The sequence below is a fragment of the Eucyclogobius newberryi genome, unplaced genomic scaffold (assembly GCF_026437365.1).
Source record: "Eucyclogobius newberryi isolate DKJ021-1_F unplaced genomic scaffold, fEucNew1.0.hap1 SCAF_3, whole genome shotgun sequence".
NCBI classification, from domain to species: domain Eukaryota; kingdom Metazoa; phylum Chordata; class Actinopteri; order Gobiiformes; family Gobiidae; genus Eucyclogobius; species Eucyclogobius newberryi.
In genome coordinates this window covers 17,088,854-17,106,895 of record NW_027315945.1, presented here as the reverse complement: position 1 = coordinate 17,106,895, position 18,042 = coordinate 17,088,854, and the positions used below count along the sequence as shown (strand labels likewise).

The 18,042-nt window shown below is 38.8% G+C and overlaps 1 protein-coding gene across 1 annotated transcript in view; it reads left to right on the top strand.

Annotated features, from left to right (window-relative positions):
- The window catches only part of snrka (SNF related kinase a), a 46,516-nt gene that overhangs the window by 17,339 nt on the left and 11,135 nt on the right, over positions 1 to 18,042 (top strand). Inside the window, exons 3-4 of the mRNA XM_072459975.1 lie at positions 9,799 to 9,940; positions 16,874 to 17,086. Of these exons, the coding sequence (XP_072316076.1) occupies positions 9,799 to 9,940; positions 16,874 to 17,086 (355 nt within the window). The remainder of the gene's footprint in view (positions 1 to 9,798; positions 9,941 to 16,873; positions 17,087 to 18,042) is intronic.

The following is an 18,042-nucleotide window of genomic DNA, read 5'->3' as shown; positions in this document are numbered from 1 at the left end:
CCAGTGCATAAATTAATGTACCATTTTAGGTCTTAATAGAGGCTTAAAGTTTATGAAGTGCTACCTTGAGGAGTCTAAATTTGGTGGATCTGGGTCAAACCGCTTGGCAACGGGACGCTTTTTATGGTACACTGCTTTTTGCATTTTCATCTAGGGCTGCGACTGTACTTATGTCACGCACTGCTGAAGTTACTCCCAAAACTTCAACATGCAAGGACTGTCCTGGTTGCACTATTTTGGCAAACCAGAATGAGTCGAAAGTACCTTTCTTTAGAGGCTGCTTCTGAAAATCACAGTAGATTGATCCAATGTTGGTGCTAGCATTTTACTCTTTTCAAACTTTTTTTTGTTCTTGAAAATAAGGTAGGTAACATTATATAATAGAATTATGCAACAGATACTTTAATACAAACGCTGGCAAGCATTAAGCAATATTATTGATATGTACAAATGAATTGTTCTTTGTAAAAGGTGTGCATATGTCATGGAAACTTTAGTTGGAATGTAGTTATCACAGTCTCTTTCTACAGAACCATAAAAGGCTCAATGAAACTCTATGGGCCTGTTTATTTTTAGTGTCCGTCCTTCTGTTTGTTCTCTGCAGGGCCTCCCTCAGGCCTTGGTATGACGTTTGGCAGGATTTTACATTCAAGCTCAGTGACATTTAAAATCAGGAGGCACTGTATTTTGCACACATGTCACAGTAAGTTAAATACAGTCTTGGAGGGAAAGCTATTTTTATTACCAGCTGGGGTCGGATTGGGTGTTTTTTGTTTAATATCTGGAGTAGAGTATTAGCACTGCATAGACTTTAATGATGTGTAAAAAATGTGCTTATTTACATCTGGTTTGGGAAGTTTGGGTTTGAACCTTTTACTTCTTGTAATGAAATGGTAAATTAACCCAAATGTAAAATGAAACATATGTTATAATAATTATAATCTTAATTTGTACATTTTCTACTGAAATCTAAATCATTAGCAACATGAGCACATGAGAGCTTTGTTGCCAAGGAGATGTAAAATATACAATCTGATTGAATTTTCAGATTTACAATCTGAATGGGATTTACAGTGCTTTGGTATATATATTGTGAACGTTGTACCAATGCTTTGTACCAATCAGAGTTATAGGTTGTTTGTTGGATTTGTTTGTGGTAATACTTTCCCAAAGTAGCTTTATTTCCTTCAATGAATCTCCTCAAATAACTTTGCAAATATTCCACGTTTTCTTACTGAAATGTTGCATATTCCATGGGCATTGAATTCATCCCTCTCTAGGTCTAGTTATCTTATTTTAGCTTGTGCAGAGCAGTGCGCAGTTTAAGCCTGCAGCCATCATGTTAATAGCCGACTGAGGATGCCTGGGAGAGAGCGCGCTTTAGTGCCTCATTCAAATTCAGCCACAGCAGCAGGCCCTGTCAGCCTGACATATTTCACAACATATTCCCCTTCTTTGTCTTTCCTCCGTCACGCTGCCATTCACAGTTATGGCACACACGTACTGTTGTGTCTTTAATGGTTGGAGGGAGCCCAGTGGTTGGAGATTTGTGCTTCAGTGCGTCAGGACTGTTGTGCACGACAGTTCCTTTTGAACATCTGTATCTTCAGTGGAAGATAGGCCCCTGTGATACAATTAACATGGACAGCAAGATGGAAATGTGAAGTCACTTACTGGTGGTCCATAGAAATAAGTAGACTACAAGCCTTATCCTTTTAGTTATGGCATGCACGAGTTAAAATCTAAATGTGTTGCTCAGAGAGAAAAAAAATCCATGTGTATTTGTGTATCTTGATGGCTTTTTCTTTTGAGTGAATTGCTGTGGTATATTTTGGTTACAAATGAACATATACATAAGACTCATTATAATTAAAGGCTTTGATTTACTTTTTTTGATCCATTCTTTGAAAAACAGATTTGGGGCATTCATTTTTCATTTCAGTTTGTGTTATTTGTTTTACATAACCAGAAAGTTGGTATGGCAACATTAGCAGGAGTGTGGGGAACGATCGATGCTGCCCGGGGGCTCAAAGGCGCACCCTCAGAATTATGTCATTTCAAAACAAAAGCTCAGACTTTTACTTACCTTTCTGTTGATGTCAAAATGATTAGTCGGTTTCTTTTAAATCCATTCATTTCAGTGCCACAGGCGACAAATGACTTGCCAAGTGGATCCTAAAGCACATCAATACAAGCAGTGAGAGAAGCTTCTGCCTTGGTTTAAATTCAGGTGTTATTGTGCTTTTGCTGTCAGACATTGTGGCAGGTTTTAAGGCTCAATTGGGTGTGTCTTTTTGTTTTGTTTCAATGCATGAACAAATAAAATGTACAGATAAGATGTCTTTGTAGAAGAAAGCCTTTTTAAAGACTTGCTCATGTTATGTTTGACTTGCACAACATGAAATAAAATGTGAATCTGTAGAAAGACAAATAATATAAAATTCCAGTCCACTTGCATTTGACTTTATTTAAAGTTGTTACTGTGCAAATATTCTGCAGCTATTATCCGTTGCGGTCGTCAGCTACTTAACATCCAAGCAGAACAGGAAAAAACAATCTGTGCCTATAAGCGACATTCTCAAAATTATTATTATTAGTACGTAGCCTTGAACTGTTAATGTCTTTTATCTTTTTCAAATGGAGGAAAACCTGTATCCAGTTCAAATTTTTCCAATCTAAAATATCTCTGTATGTAGAGCGTTCTGCTTTGACAGATTCCTAGTTTTTTTTTTTTAAGTTTGAAAGTGCTCGTCTTCAAATATAAAAGATTAGATGACAAACTACCTTCCTTAGAAAGAACCGCAATCGCTCTCCCAAACTTTTCATGACAAAAGTAGGACATTTGTACTATTCAGGCCTGACATTTCTCAGACAAAAGAAGAAATAACCACTTCGCTACAAATACCGCGGCGTGGCCATTTTGAACTTGAAATGTATGGGCTTTTTACTTGCTTGATGAAGATGTCCAATCTCTGCATTTTGGAGGCTTTGCGGTTTCAATTCTGACATTTTTTGGAAGCAGACACACACAGCCGGTCCAAAACAATTCTCACTGTTAAGCTTGTTCTGAAACGTTCTCTTGCGCTTTCTATTTGTCTGCTGGGTCCAATTTTAGACCATTATATAAACAGCTACTATTAAAAATGACAATAGTTTAGTTGGGATGAAAAAAAAGAGCAAAGTTGTTCATCATCCTTCTCACTTTCAGGCACAACCCGGTATTAGAAATTGCATACTGGCCCTAACTTATCATCCTAACCTGTAGTGCTGTTAAATATGTATATGTGTGACGTGAGAAAGCAGCAGAAATTGTCTCCAAAAATATCTCCAAAGTACCAAAACAAGTTTGTAGATAAACTTTGTCCGAAAATATTGTTCCTGAACAGAATTCAGAAGAATACGAAGAAATCTGAGATAAAATAGAACTGAATTTGTGTCCTTGCTGTCGGCTTCATTCTCTGTAAATGGTCACAAATTCTTTAAAATGTTATGCTTGCCACCTGTCCTTTTTGATTTGTCTCCTGTACCTGGACAAATGTTCTGTTGCAAGATAACACCAGTTAAGTATTAAGTTTGCAGCGATACTTTCTAAAGAAACTAAATTGACCTAACACTATAATGCAAAATCGTAATGTCTACATCTTAACAAGCATTAACCAATGATACATACAAAATAATAAAATATTTTAACCAGGACTAGGTTGAGTCTACGCAAGAGCTAAACACTACCATGTGTAAAGGCAAGGCAAGTTTATTTGTAGAGCACATTTCATACTCAAGGCAATTCAAAGTGCTTCACACAACAGGAAAAAAATGCATTCAAATCACAAAGAAATTACAGAAATCACAAAACCGTTTTAGACATGAAAGAAAAGAGTGCGAAGAAAATCAGTTATATGTACAGCTAAACAAAACTGTTTTTAGCTTGGATTTGAACATTGTCAGAGTTGAAGCCTGTCTCACTAACCAGAAATACTGAACCAGAAGCAAACAAGAACAAATAGGACCAGGAATAAAGTCATGCTAAATCAAACTATCGGTAATCGTAGTCTAGCCAGCGTTCCCTATTAAAAGTCATCAAAGATTGGTAGTCAAAAATGTTCTATACTATCTCGTTTTGCATGTCCATCATGTGCTAATGTCATTGAGTGGTAGACTGTGTGGGGCAGGCCTGCATGTGACAGATTTGCTCTTTTCCACTGGCAGCCGGTGACAACAGTGTTTATGTGAATGTGATGAGTGTCTGGGAGCTGTCGAGGGACTGACGGTTCTGTGCGTGCTACTGACAGCTCCTCAGAAAAGCCTGTGTGTTAATGTGCCTCCGTCGCCCTGTACCGCTGCACCGGCCTTTGCTTTGGAAACCTGCAGGATACAAATGAACCTGTGGCCTTCAATGCGTTGGTGATTTGGCGACGACCCAACATCGCAAAACTTGTCATGCAAGAGTCTCACCATTTTCTGGATCATTGTATAAAGGTATTGTCTCATAAAATCAAGTCGTGGCTGTGATTTGCAATTCATGGTGTATTGCCCACCCCTAGCACTGATCCTGGTACTGAGTTTGCTTGGATAAACCGAGAATTTGGTTTGTAGATTGAGTTTCTATTATTACATCACAGTCAAATTTCTTTAGTGTGCGTCTGAGCCAGCACACAATTGTTTTAGTTCGCTGTGTGGCTCTGTGCTTTTCCTGTCTACTCTGGGATATTTCTGCACGGGCGCTGTGACTGTTACATGTTATGGCGGAGAGAATATTGAAAGACTGTACCATTGTGGGGATAACGCCTTGTAAACGGCAAGTTGTTTTTTTTGTTTGAGCTTCTTTGGCTGTACACCATGTGTAGTATTTATTTTTATTACAAGATGCTCACCCATTGACAATTAACAAACAATTTATTGAACGCAGAATGTAATGCAAGAAATAAACATACAGACTCTTTTAAAATTGCTGAATGGCTTACAGGAAATGCTAAGCCAAAGTGTTAGACAGTGCTGTTTGTCTCGATTGTAAATTCTCACCCCGCAATAAAGATATTTCTTACAATAGTTGGTCATATTTATCCATAAAACTGTTCTATGTAAGTGCTTTATACCATCTTCCATTGCCTTTTCCAACTATAGCTTCAACCAGTGTCCTTTCCCCTCTTCTCTGAGCCTTTTGAATTCCACGCCTGCTGTGTCTGTACTATGGGTCAGTCAAATCAAAGTTGGTTGTATGTTATTCAGAGGCATATTAGACCCCGGTCGCTGGTTATCGTGCGGCTAATGATTGAAGGCCTTCCAATGCCGAGCAAGACCGCCAACAGTGAAGGATTTTTCTTGGGCCTACATCCTTTTTAGGTATTGATCTGGGCTACTGAGGTTGGCTGGAGTCCCTTTTTCCAGTGCAACATGAAAAATGAGAGCATATAGCCAGCCAAGTTTAGAAAGAGGTCCGTTAGGGTAACGGTTTGCCAGCATTTATTGATGGTAAATAATAAACTGTTGTTAAAGCAGTCTAAGGTTATGCAGCTTCTGTTTAGTTATAACAGTAAAGGCTATCCAAGTTACTGTGTACAGTATGAGAAAGTGCTTAGACGAAGCTACACAATCAGTCGCCACCTGGATTCAACTAGGCAAATAAGTATGAGTTTCCTATTGGATGGTTGCTGCACGGGTGATTGTCTTTCAGCTGCAACATGGTATTTCAACCCAACTGATGCAGTGAATGGCTTCTGATTTCTGAAACAACCATGTGGAAAGACAAATCCTGTGGTCATGGAAAATATCTCAGTATGTTTGAGAAGGGGGGGTGGTACAGGCTGTACTTGCAGATCAGAAGAAAATGCATTCAAGCGATAGACTGCGGCCAAAGGCGTTCAGTTTTGTTTGGGTGTTCTGAGCTGTGTGTAATCTGCTTCACTCCATCTGAAACCTTCTGGCACTCACATCTCGGGACTTTCAGAAAGGATGATTTTCTCTTCTTGTGCACAGTACAGTTCTAACTGCACATCAACTATAACATTTCCATTACAAAATGAATTTGATCAGATTTTGTAAACTTGGTTTGCAAATTCTATCAGGGTAACTGAGTTGGTCTGCTATGGTTGCTATAGTGAGTATATATGGGAGCCGCAGTTTCTAAGCTAATGTTGCACTGTGCTTACCGCTCTCGACACAAGTTTAGTGTGATTTACAAATCACATATGTGCAGGTGATGATCCCTGTCAACAAGTGGAGTTGTACCCAGATGTTATTTTAGCTTTAGCATTGTTAGTCTCAACATGGTTTATAGGGCCCAGCTGATATATCAGTTATCGGGCAAACTGCTTGGTCATGTTTATCATTTTAAAGCTTAGACTTTCTAGAATACAGCAATTTGATCCAATTTTCTGACAGATGAATGCCCCACTATTTAGCACAGGTCATATTTTCTGTGTAGATGTTTGGTTGTGTGTCTGAGATGCCGTTGTGCTTCACACAACAGGAAAAACTATATTAAAATTGCAAAACAGATACAGACATAATAGAGCACTGTAGGCTACTTCAAAGTGATTATGGCTGTAGTCGTGTTTATTGAACTAATATTGACATGTAAATAAATTGTGAAAAGAGGCTTTAATTGTCAGAATTTACGCATATTAATTACAGCAACACCTCTAGGAGGTGTCCAAGAGTCATCCAGAACAGATGCCCAAGCCACCTCTTTTGCCTTTCACTCACATTCCTCAAAATATTTTTCAAAGAATCAATCTATTTTTGGGCTCAAGGGGACTTTCCATCCATGCCCCTCATCTCATCGTTGCTCTGTGCGATTCTGTGTGCATTCTGCTGTTATAAGGCTTTGTATTTCACAGCCTGTAAGTGGACTCGAGTAGATGGGATTGGAGTACAATACCTCTGGGACACAGCTCTCATCCTGTGAATGTTGATGTGGGGGGAGTGTGTGACCTGGAGCTGTTAGGGACAGTAGAGGACACTGTAGGTCTGGACTAAAGCCAAAAGACACAAACAGGAGAGTGAAAATGCAAAGGTGAGGCACAGGTATGCATGAGAATGAGAATCATCCATACTAAATGAGTTAGACTTGCTACATTAAGGCAAGTTTGCCAAAGTGCTTCTAAAAACAGTATTGTGTATGGTAGCTGATCACACTTGACATTGCCTGCTGTGCCCTTGAATTTATAGGTAAATGTGGCTCAATATTTGTTGTTGTTGTTGTAGTAGTGGGTGGTAATAGAGATCATGTTTACTCTCAATAATAATTGTTTCTTGCATGAGTATGAATTTGTAATATTGTGAATTGTTTTAAACCCTACATACTATTCAAAGCCGTGCTCTCCTATAACTTCTTGGTACTGCTCAAAACTTTACTTAATTGAAAGTACTTGCCTTGCGTGAGATAATTGTTGGTATTCTATAATGGCAGACGTCAGTTTGGCCCACTTCAGGCCAGCGATACAGAATGTATTTCGTTTTTTTACAGAGACAAAAATAAAAGCTTTTGTCACTTAAATTTGTTAAAAAGTGTGGATTTAGTTGTGGTCTCCTAAGTAGCCTTGTGTTAGTCCTGGTTTGGTTGACATCAGTGTAAACGGTGAAGTTGACAAGTATAAATGTTTGTTGAAGAAAACACTTCAGGGTCAGAGCATGTTTGAAGAAGGAGCACTTTGAAATTAATGGACTTTGTCAAACAACACAGAGGAGACTTATGCATATTAAATGATGTGTACTGTCTCCACTCCAGACGGAAGGCTTGATCTGGCTGTTTAAATTGGATGGCCAAGGGCTCAGTGTCTGGGTCCTGAGCTTGTCTAATGACAAGTAATACAAATACATCTTATCTACCCAAACCAATTGATGTGCCTCACAAAGAGTATTAGGTATTCATTATATGTGTCCTATACACACTTCGCCCCAGCCAGCGATGGTCTGACAACGTCCTCTTCTAATGCGTTTTAGAAAATGTCATAGACCATCGTAGAAAAAGTTTCAAAAGTAGTCATCTGAACCATTTCAAGATGATACACTTCCCTGAGGGCAGGGCCAATTCAGCTTAGAGCATTATATAAAGTCTAGCTTCTCAGACCAACTCTGATTGAAAATGTATTTCAGATGGAAGTCAAATGTTCTTGCTCTGAAACCTACTCTATAAAGTTTCATTTTTGATATTTGTATTGCTTACATCTCCACAAACCTGAAATCTTACTTGCCTTCTTGTCTCCAGGGAAATTGTGTTCCTTTTGCTATAATATTACACAGTATGACATCATGGAACTTCTCTATCTGGTCCCAAGTATGGTTTTAACTTTCTGTTTCCATGGAATCATGCAGGCAACTTTCCACCAATGAGTTATAATATGGGCTAGAGCACGGGTCACCAACCTGGTGCCCACAGGCACCTGGGCGCCCTTTGGGCCTCTCTAAGGCGCCTGCGTGGATCTGTTCTAAATATAGAACAGCTCATTCAAAGCGTAGTGTTTCGGCGAGGCTTATTTATTCGTAAGCTGGGCATGTACATACTGCAACAAACCAGATAACCAGCTCCATGTCACTTTCGATTTTTTCAAAATACTCCAGTAATCACGTAGTTACATTGGCAGCTACTTTGGGCAAAATAACCCACAATTGCTCTAGCCTTTATACTCATTACTTGTTGGTGTGTTTTCCCCCTGTATAAAAAACAATGAGAGAAATTATTTTTCACGAGTACCCTGTTGAATACAAAACGCATCAAACAAACAGTAACACAACAAACACATGTCAATAAAATAGTCAATGAGTTAACACATTTAAAAACCCACACTTAGACATGCACAATGGAATAAAATCATGCAAAGCAAGAGCATTGGCATTGTGGGTAATCTTTAAAAAAGTGCTTTGAATTCATTAAAAGGCACAAAATGATAATAATAATATATTACTGACATATTACTGATATTCAACATAGTTATTAAATGATCAAGCTTTAAATTGTATATGTTTTATATATGTATTACAGTTATTATGTACTGCATGATTGATGTGCAAATAGTAACTAGAAATGGGGCTTATGCTTTGATTTTCTGAATTCCTGAATTTGTTCACATCTTTTCCATTCATGTGTTTCTGTCGTTCACACTTAAAATGCACAGACTCATTTTGCAGTCTCCTTTCTACTTCAATGACACTTTTTAAAATGCACAAACAGTCAACCTGTCAGTGCTTAAAAAATAAACTCTGGGAGAAACCTAATTAACCTAGAGATGGCCTACACATTTTTTTAAAAAGCTACGCTGAAGCACCTCCTTAATAAGATAAGATAATGACCTTGTCCATTATTTACCCTTCCTTACATTGTACTTTACACAATTGCACAAGTAATAGAATGGGCATATTTGTTGGCTGAAAGCCCAGAGCAGGTTTTCGTGATGTGTCGAGCTAAAAATAAGTCCGGACAGCCGCTGGTGTCATGTCTCTATTAAGTCCAACACAGAACGGACATGGTTGGATCTGGGAACAGGAGGTTTTGGCAGGTTAATGTGATATTTTCTAACTGAATGCCTCCTACGGATTTTTGTTGAGATTTGAAAATGTTATGTTTTTTTCCCATGGTTTTAGTACTATATCAAAATGAGATGGTGCTGCCAGTAAAAGTTTCACTCATTCAACCAGAGGATTGGCAGTTCAAACCTCACATTTGCAACACACTTTTCCACATTTTCCAGGTGTGGTAGATTGAAGTTCATATTGAATAAACGGTTGGATATACGACTAGTTTTACAGATGGCATATAGGGGAAAATGTAAATGTAGTAATACTGTTTTGTTGTTGTTGCAGATATCTGGAGTCTGGGGGTGATCCTGTTCATGCTGGTCTGTGGACAACCGCCATTTCAGGAAGCCAACGACAGCGAGACTCTGACCATGATCATGGACTGTAAATACACAGTACCAGCGCGAGTCTCCAACACCTGCAAAGAGTGAGTACACAATACACACACACACAGACCTGCACTTACAGTACATCTGCTGTTTCTCTTAGGTAACTCTACCAATATGATTCATATGTATCTGATGTTGGTGTTGGACTCATTTTACGGCAAAAACTCACCCAAGTTCGCTTTTTTCCATTAGCTTTATTTGCAATTTACTGTAGGCTCTGAAGACTTTGACTTTAAAGGGACTTGTAAATCCTCTGAGAGAAATGTTCTAGTAATTAATAGAAGCGAGTTGATTACTGAAGCTTAGAACTGAAAAAAAGAAAAATACTCTCTAGTGTACCGAAAAGGGCTGGGATGAGATATAAATGCCATTAGGCACAATATGTTGTGGCCTTTTAATCTAGCAGTATCTTTTAGCATGTCACGTTCTTATTCCTTAACTTGCTGTTACATTAGCGTTCTCTTATTTTGTAAACTTGGTAATTGTCCTGCAGCATGGTTTATGGATTGGTTTGACCAGTCAAATAAAATACAACATTTCCCCAAGTCGCTGATTAGTTCTGTTAGAGGCCACATGCATTTATTCCAGACAAATTGAATCCAATGGTAATGTATAGCCTTGAGGCGGCTTGAGGATTTAGCTGCAAAGCGCTTTTTCCAAGTTTGAGTATGATCACACGTGTTCTGACTCAAAATAATTTGGTATTGTGGGCAAATATGCACAGGCTGTTGTTGCATAATTAACTGTGATAGAGAGTAAATTGTGCTCTTAATTTGCTACCAAAAATCTTTTGAGGCAATATAAGTATATTCTAAGTGTAGATGGACAGGGCTGCAGATGTACTAATTATGCACCTTATTGGGATTATTTAGTTATTAGTTTATTAATTTGTTACAACAATTAAGAGAGTGTGTTTTGATCTGATATAATACAAAGGGGAAAAAACATATTTTTTTTTGAAAAAAAAACAATCCATCCTGTTTGTATCTTCAGAATTATATTTTTGGAATGATGTGGCTTCACTGTGCCAGGACCAATGTTTCCTCTCTGCAGAGTATTTTTAGGCACAGGAAATAAACTCTCATCATCGCTGGAGGAGACTGAAGAGTGGGCTGCAGCTGCTCCGATATAAGGTTTTGGATCAGAGTCTCGCCTCTGCATTGGAAAATGTCAACAACCTTTCATAAGACTGGGATTAGACTTTGCTGAAATTAGTTGAAATTTGAATACCATTTATTGGAGAGTAACAATCTCAACAAGAAATGCACTGTGACCATCACAGCAACCACCTCAATAACCACGACAACAGAAACTACAACCTGCACGTCAAGAGCAACAACAGCCACCTGCTCAGGAACAACAATAACAATCAACAGAACCATCACAGTCTCAAGCTGCACGTCAAGAACAACAACAGCCACCAGAACCATCACAGTCTCAATCTGCACGTCTAGAGCAACAACAACAACAACCACAACAACAACCACCAGCTCAAGAACAACAATAACAACCACCAGAACCATCACAGTCTCAAGCTGCACGTCAAGAACAACAACAGCCACCAGAACCATCACAGTCTCAAGCTGCACGTCTAGAGCAACAACAACAACAACCACAACAACAAGCACCAGCTCAAGAACAACGATAACAACCACCAGAACCATCACAGTCTCAAGCTGCACGTCAAGAACAACAACAGCCACCAGAACCATCACAGTCTCAAGCTGCACGTCTAGAGCAACAACAACAACAACCACAACAACAACCACCAGCTCAAGAACAACAACAACAGCCACCAGAACCATCACAGTCTCAAGCTGCACGTCAAGAACAACAACAGCCACCAGAACCATCACAGTCTCAAGCTGCAGGTCAAGAGCAACAACAACCACCTGCTAAAGAACAACAATAACAGTAACTACCACCCCTACTGATAAAACCCATGAAGAGCAACCACAAAAACAACCACCTGGGCCTATCTTACTGCTCCTCTAATGAAGTGTCTGATTGATTCTAGTCTAAAATAGTGCACATTAAACAGATTTACAAAGCGTGTCAGTTGCCAGCGATTGCATGTAAGTTTCATGCATTTTCCTTGAGTATGCAGTTTGACACCCTCTGGCAAAACCTACCAGATAATTTTGTGCTCGTGGAGCAGTTTTGCACGTTTTCTTTTTTACCCACAGCTGATAACGCCACTTATTTAGCATCATACTATTTTTATATTCTAATTATCAGTGTGATTAAAGTGGCTCAGTAAGAAATTGTCTTATCAAGAAAGTCTTTGCAAGGCACGTTTAATTCCTCACGGGCTGTATAAACTTAGAGAGTGTGAAGTACGGCAGGGCTAAAAAAAATGCATCAATATAATCGTGATTATTTCATTATTGAGATAATTGTCAATTTAATAATCAAACTATCTGGATTTTACGGTTTCCAAAACCTAGACAACAGAGAAGATGGTTTACAACTCAGACAAAGCAGAATTATGTCAAAATAACACAGAAAATAAGTACATTTAGTGTTTGTTTTTTTTATGATGGCGTATACTTGACTACAAGTGTTCACCATCAGGATGTCTTGAGCAGCATCACTTTAGCTTCAAATTTAAATCTTATCAAAATATCAAACTTACAGGCTTTTCATGATCTAAACAAATAACTGATTAATCTAAATGAGTACTAGACTAATCAATTTGAGCTGCAGCTAATTGTTATTTCACTAAGGTACAGTTTGTGAATAGTCACCAAAAACAATAAAATACAGTTTTTAGTTTGGATAATAGACATATCCTTCCCGTAGTTGCTCAAAAGTCTCACAGATTTACTCGCAGAAGGAAGACTGCATGCGTGGTTGATATGCCGGTGTGTGTCTAAGCGCATGGATCTATTATAATAATATTATTATAGTTCCCTCAGTGTACAGGACAAAATTAAGACCGAGAAAGACAGTTTGAGACGGATATCTACGGAGATGAGAGATGCGATGCGATCCGTCAAGCTAATAAACAAACGCACTTGTAGCCGCGAGGCTTTTCTCTGCTTCCGCACAGGGAGAGTGCGCATATGCACTTCTGCTTGAGTTCTCAAATCGGCAAAAAATCCTCCATTATTCCTTTCAGTTGTTCAGTTACCATGTACAAAGTCTATGCATTACCGTCTCTTTCTCTCCAATTGCCTTTCCAAAACACATTTTTAGACCTCTTTATACATTATTCATCATCTCCCAGGCCTCCCATTGCTTCCTCCTCTCTGCCTTTGTCTTTGTCACGCTTCTAGATTATACTTTTACATGTCCTTTTTAATCTGTGTTTATTTTTGCACCATTGCTTCAATCATTTTTGGCATAAACCAATACACGCGGCACAATATGTTCTTGTTTAATGTCATGAAGCGGTTTTATAACACTTAATTTACATCAAGATGTGTCACCACTTGCCGATTTGTAGCTATGATGGTTTTGTTCATTTATCTACAGTTAAATTTGTCTTGCTGGTGAGTCTCTTGTTTGAGGACAGACAAAATACAAGAAGTTGCGATTGTGAAGCAAGAGATCTAAGGGCTGCAGTTTAACCTCTAAAGGCGTCAAAAAGAAGAAAAAGAGACTACCGGTATATCTGGGGGTCCTTATTCAGTCCTTTTTAAAACCTATTCTTCAAGGTTTTTAGTTTCTCTTCTTATGCTAAACTTGTGACATCTCACTTTATATTGCAGATACGCTGCTCTTCTGCACACATGTTCTAACGGGGCCTCCTAAGGGGCCACCTGCATCAGACCACACATATTATGATGCCTGTTCACCGCGCCTCTGGGACTATGTAAATGTTCTTTTTTATCTTCCCTGCTCACAGTATTGAGTGAGCCTGTGCACATAACATACTGTAAATGACTTCAGTTAGTTCTGGTCTACAGAGTTTGGATATTCCTGCCTGGTTTGGACAGTAGAACTATGTCAGCTTCGATACAATTCAAATGATCTAAATATTGGGTTGTTTTCAGAATATTGACACGGCGATATATCGTCATGGGCTCTGTGAGTAACAGTATCGATATTTTTTAAATTCAATGTTTTTTTTTAAAAAGATTTTTGTCGCCCGTATGGTGGAATAGTACTTTTGATACGTTTGTGCTGCGCTCCTCTCGGCCGAGGTGAGAAGGAGCTGTGGACCTGATCAGAAGCTGATCTGTGCAGAAGATGCTGCTGCAGCATGTTCAGACCAGGCCAAATGTTTGGCAAGAAACATGCAATACTTTACTAGAATGTGTTCCTTATATTTCTATTTGGATCAGTTGGTTGGATATATGAAGTTATTAGAGCAGAATGGATTTATAAATAAGTGCTTTGTGGATAAACATGAAATTTCATACATTTTCTTATCCAGCGTAAAAAACATTACTCATTTGGTACATTTTTAAGACCCTTTTTTCAAAAATGTATCTGGATACGTATTGTAATGAGGGAATTGTATTGCAATATACAAGTATCGGGATACGTGTCGTATCGTGACCCCTGTATCGGGATACGTATCGTATCGTGACCCCTGTATCGGGATACGTATCGTATCGCGAGGGTCTTGGCAATACCCAGTCCTAATCAATGTAGTGTGAAAATAAGTGAATTAAGGAGTTTGTTTGAACTGTAATCTTATAATAATAAATGACATTGAGACTATCCCATCTCAGTCTGACACAGAAATAATATGTAATAAATCCCTACAGATCAGTGATAATGACTGCTTTGTCGACATAAACTAGAATGTTAGTTTAGCATATACAAAGAAGACTGACCCCTGATCCCATCATGCTTTTCCTGCATTCATTTCCACTCTCCTCACTGCAGTTTATACCAAAATAATCCTATTAAAGTGCAATCTCTGGCGTCATTTGCATGGACTTTAAGCGGACCAGCTGTAGTGTCAGAGAATTGTCCCCATGGTCTGTCGCTGTGATTGTGTTCTCAGTATTAATGCCCCATCTGCTCATGGCTCACTGTAACATATCAAATAAACCAGGCAAGAGTCTCCAGGACCCTGCTTCTGCTTTGGCACATTTTCAAAGATGTCTTTTTGTACATCCTCAGTAAATGGTGCCAACTCATTTAACATGGCAATTGAAAGCCTTTAAAATTAAACACGAATCAAGAATAATAACAAATTGGTAAATATATTTCATTAAGATAAGATAAGATATTCCTTTATTGTCCCACATGGGGAAATTTCATTGGTGCAACGCAGGTAGATACAGAGGTAGATACAGAGGAACAGATCACTTATAGGAAGTCTGAAAAACACTTTCAGTAGAAGATCTCCTATAAACAAAAACTCCCATAGACAAAACCCAACAAGGGATGGAGGGGAAAAAAATAAAGATAAAAATAAATGACTAAATAAATACATAAATACCATTGCACATGAATCACGACAGTAATTGCACATATGATGGAATTGCACATGGTTAGGTCAGTATTGCGAGTGTTCAGGACTAACAGTTTTTGTTATAAAGTCTGACAGCAGCAGGAAGGAAAGACCTGTGAAACCTTTCCTTCACACAGCGAGGGTGGATCAGTCTCTCACTGAAGCTGCTCTCCAGAGCGGACAGACACAGGCACACATTGTATAGCGATAGACTGATATTTGCTTTATTTGAGCACTTTAGTGTGAAGAGGGCTTTACAACTCTAACGGGTTTTCAGAAAAACAGGGTTTGTTCCAGTCTTCATCCTGAGAAGTAAGAACTTAGGACTTAAAGTGAGGTTTTCTGAGTTTCTGTGTTCCAGTGGGGTTGGGGGAAAATGAGTGGTACAGTAACGATGCGATATGGGATAAAAAAAAATCCCGGGCATTGTTATTGCATTTGTAAGTTATAAATCAAGTTTTGAAAGTGAAATTTGGCCTTTGATGTCATCAGCGCTGTGTAGACATTAGCATAACATTTGCATAAGAGCGTTTTCATGTCCACAGAGGCTCATCGGCAGCCCTGGAGCAGCTTCAGACAGTGTGTGGACAGTAGAGCAGAACTAACTTAAGGGAGAATAGCTCTAGGACTTTCCTTTTTTTAACTTGTTGAAAACCAAATTAAAGACAAATGCATGTCTCGGATAAACTTGGTTCTGAAATACACGACTTTCCAAGTAGGAATTCTGATATGTAAGGCTGTTCCGGTGTGAATTTACAAGTTGGAACTTGGGAAATCCCACCTCCGAGGACAACTGGAACGCTGCATAGCTTTGTTGCAACTTCATGGATGATAACATTATAATTGATGATCAAAATCAGGCCTACATATTGGCCCAAAAATATTTGCAGAGATCAGTAGCCACCGTTTGGCTTCAAAACAATCAGTATCGACATCAGCATTGAAAAAAAAAAATCCCTATTCAACAATCAATGACTGAAGCAATGTACTCGAATGTGTATATTTAGTTAGCCAGGTGGTAATATTTTATAATATTACTTATTTAATTACAGTAATGTGAACAAGTGTAGTAAAGTGTCAGTTGTTGTTCCACAGTGGCACCAGGGTCCAGGGTTTGCCTCAGCTGCAGAGCTGGACTGTCAGGGAAAACAAGAGTAGCTGTGCTTGTCTGCAGATGTGACTGTGTGACCTGAGCAGCCCCTTCACTAACAATGCCCACCTCATCCATCTCCAAAGTGACAAAACTCCACCACTGCTATAAAAGAAACGCTTTTACACTTTCTGGACTTTTAATGCATAACGCAACTTTTATTTTGTGATGTAGAGGCTTAAAACGTTGTGGTGTTCAAAAGCATGTTGGTATTTGGGGACACAAACTTGAACATAAACCATTATATTTTGTATGTACGTTTAACTAAATGGACTACTCGGAGAGAGAGAAACCAGCACCACAGTGACTTTGTTTAAGGCTGTGCTATGGATTATTGTAATACTCTTGCCATTGTCTTTGCTCCCACTGTGATTAAGTAGTCTACATGTGTCCTTGTTTCTTCCACAGTCTGATAGACCGGATGTTACAGCGGGACCCGAAGCGCAGAGCCTCGTTGGAGGAGATTGAGACCCACCCGTGGCTACAGGGAGTGGACCCCTCTCCTGCCACCAAGTTCAACACGCCCCTGGTGTCCCACAAGAACCTGTCGGAGGAGGAGCACAACAGCATCATCCAGCGCATGGTTCTGGGGGACATCGCAGACAGGGAGACCATCATAGAGTGAGTACATCTGTTTTGAATAGTTGTCCTGACTGAATATTTTTATTCTTCTGCTGTTCTTGTACTGAACACTGAAATGTGCCCATTGTGGGACAAATAAAGGTTCTCTTGTGGGCCCAGTTCTAACTTTGTATAGGCACAAGTAAGTGTTCTATTGTAGGATCACCTGCATAAATGAAATATTACAATAAGCTTGTGCTTTTAATGTACTGCTAGTTTCCAAGGGTCAGCAATACGAAGTATCTTACTCGATACGTAACCTTTCATTTATTTACATCCATTCCAATTATTTTATGTTCAGCCAAAGCTTATAATGTAGATTTTAAAAAATCTTTATAATGTTCTAAAATGTAGAAAAACGTGAGTCCTTACCCTGAGTGAGCTTGCGTCTCTACAAACCTGACTCATATTTGGCCTTGAGGTGAAGCCTCCTCCTGCTTTTTTCCATGGAAATGTTGTTCCTTTGCGTATAATATTTCATTTTAGTGTAAGATGTATCTACTGTATTTCCATAGATAATGGACTCATGCAGGTGACTTTGCACTTTCTGCACTTGACTTCCAGGGGTTCGTAACCCTAACCCTGTGTCACCTTGAAATATTATAATTTCACAAATACAATATTATACAATATTATATAATACAATAATATATTGCAATTCACAATTAACATTGAAAAAAAAGACAATAGAAAAATGTCTTGCATATAGATCTGGCTGTCAAGTGTTGAACAATAAGACATAAAAATAAGATCAATTCACAGAAAAGACAAGCGCGAATTGTCACTGATTAATTGAATTTCCTGAATCATAATGCTCATTTCGATCTGGCCCATTTTCATGCGTTATATCTTGTTGAAAAAAGGCTGCACTCTTTTCATTTGAGCAATTTCCTTCTTAACAAGTAGCATCTAGGCCTGGCGTGTTTGTGAAAGGGGGACAGCGTTAAAACATTTCA